We start from the raw sequence: 2,077 nt of genomic DNA, 5'->3' as shown, positions 1-2,077 counted from the left end.
TGAGCATCATAGAATGCCAATTTACTAGAAGAAAGTATTCTTGTGTTGAGGGAGTACTTGAGTGGAGGCCCAATGTCCTTCTGCTACCTTAATACCAAACCTATAAATGTAGGCTCATAGAGTGAGTTTTTTTAAGGTGAGGATGCCAAGTCAAATAGAAGGACGCACATAGACATCACTGTCACCGTGGTGACATCTCTGGGGACAGCAGCACATGGGGTAGTGGGACTTTTCACAACAGACCAGTAGTGAACATAAGTAAGCCCAAGTAAACCTTGCCTACTTAGCTTATTAGGAACTCCATCCTGTCAAACAGACCCACTGTGATCCTGACTCCCAGCCTAGACTCAGTGAGTGTCGGGGATTATACATTTAAAAAGAGGCTTTGGTTCTTTGGGGGAAGGTACTGTGGGCTTGGGAGAGAGACACCCGCCGTCCTACCTGGGAGCAGACTCTTTGTTGTGGGGGGTGGAAATGTGAAACTGTTCACTACAGATTAGTACGTAAGCACCAGTCAGCCTGCACTTGCTTTGCTTTGGGGGCACCTGACGATGGAAATACCGAGACTGTTCCTGGGTTCAAAAGGAGCCCTGGTGGCCCGGTGGCTAAGCGCGTGGCTGCTACCAAAAAGTTGGCATTGGACGCCCCCAGCCCCTTTTGCAGAGACAAGCGTGGCCATCTGCTCCCCGCAAGGTGACAGTCCTGGAAATTCTGTAAGGTCTCTGAGTCAGCATCGACTCGATCATGTCTTATGAGAAATCTGACTGTTCTTTCAGAGCGGTGTTATTTGGCAGAAATCTAAAGTCTCCCAGGAAGAAGGTCATGTAATTGTCACAATGTCCCCAATTGCGTGGCTGAGAGGTTCCAGCTTGGCAGAGAGGACCACAAGCTCTCTCTGCTCTGCCTGTCGATGGTGTACATGTGGGCATTGGTCCTCTTTGCTACTGATCACAAGCTACACGCACACATCTGTATGCTTTTCTGTTCACGTCTAGTTGCCTTCCTTCCATTTCTCCCCGACTTGGAGGAATTGGACATTTCCTGGAATGACTTTGTCAGCGGAAGCCTCTACCTCATCGCCCCGAAGATGCATGTTGTCAGCAAGTTAAAAATCCTGCGCCTGGGCAGCTGCCGCCTCACCGCTGACGATGTGGGAGCCCTGGGTATGATCCAAACAACAATTTTCCATTAGAAGCAACGAGGTGGTGAGATCATCTGAATGCTGAACACGAGATCCCTTGGTGGGGAGGTGGTTAATGGATTCAGCAGCTAACCAAAAGGCTGGCGGTCTGAATCCCCCCCGGGGGAGGTCAAAAAGTGGAAGGATGTGTATTGTCTTGGTGTTGAGGAGTGATCGAGACTGAAGTGTGCAGCCTTTGATCTGTATCAGTGAGAGCTTCAAGTTCACTTCCAGCCATTGGGTTGTGGGTGGTGTCACCTGCATAATGAAAGTCATGAATAAGCCTTCCTCTCACCCGGAGGTCTCATTCTTCTTCATGTAATCCAGATTCTCAGGTGATCTGCTCAGCATGCATACTGAGTAACGATGATGAAAAGGTGCAGCCCTGACACAGACCTTTCCTGACTTTCAACAATGCAGGAGGTCCTTGATCCATTTGAATGACTGCCTGTTGGCCTAAGTACAGATCGGCATAACACTTTTCACAATGCTATCCATAATTTATGATCCACGCATTCAAGTATCTTTGCATAGCCAGTTAAATACGTACCCTCTGCTGGTAGCCAAGTACCATCTGTGTCCCATGTCCTCTCTGAATCCAGATGGAATTTCTTGGAGCCCCCTGTGGATGCACCGCAGCTGCTGTTTGCCAGTCATCTTCAGCAAAATGTTCTCTGTGTGTGCTATTAATCAGAGTGCTTGATAATTTCCACATTACGGATCCCCTTCGTTTGGAATGGGCGCAAACATCAATCTCTTCCAGTTGACTTCTCAGGCAGGTGTCTTCCTTCGTTTGTTGAAACATCTCAATTGATATTCTACCAATTGTGGGAGCCTTGTTTTCCAACCAATGCCTTGATCCTAAGCTACCACTTGAAATGGTTGAACACTGACAGG

General features: G+C 48.1%; 1 protein-coding gene across 1 annotated transcript in view; it reads left to right on the top strand.

Moving 5' to 3' along the window:
* LRRC31 (leucine rich repeat containing 31) overlaps window positions 1-2,077 on the top strand; it is a 39,416-nt gene that overhangs the window by 11,763 nt on the left and 25,576 nt on the right. Inside the window, exon 4 of the mRNA XM_004704237.2 lies at window positions 996-1,163. Within this exon, the coding sequence (XP_004704294.2) occupies window positions 996-1,163 (168 nt within the window). The remainder of the gene's footprint in view (window positions 1-995; window positions 1,164-2,077) is intronic.

Source organism: Echinops telfairi, unplaced genomic scaffold (genome assembly GCF_000313985.2).
Source record: "Echinops telfairi isolate 266 unplaced genomic scaffold, ASM31398v2 ScPeMD7_7420;HRSCAF=8458, whole genome shotgun sequence".
In the NCBI taxonomy this organism is placed as follows: Eukaryota; Metazoa; Chordata; class Mammalia; order Afrosoricida; family Tenrecidae; genus Echinops; species Echinops telfairi.
The sequence above is the reverse complement of the archived record's forward strand: the minus strand, read 5'-3'. Positions and strand labels throughout refer to the sequence as shown.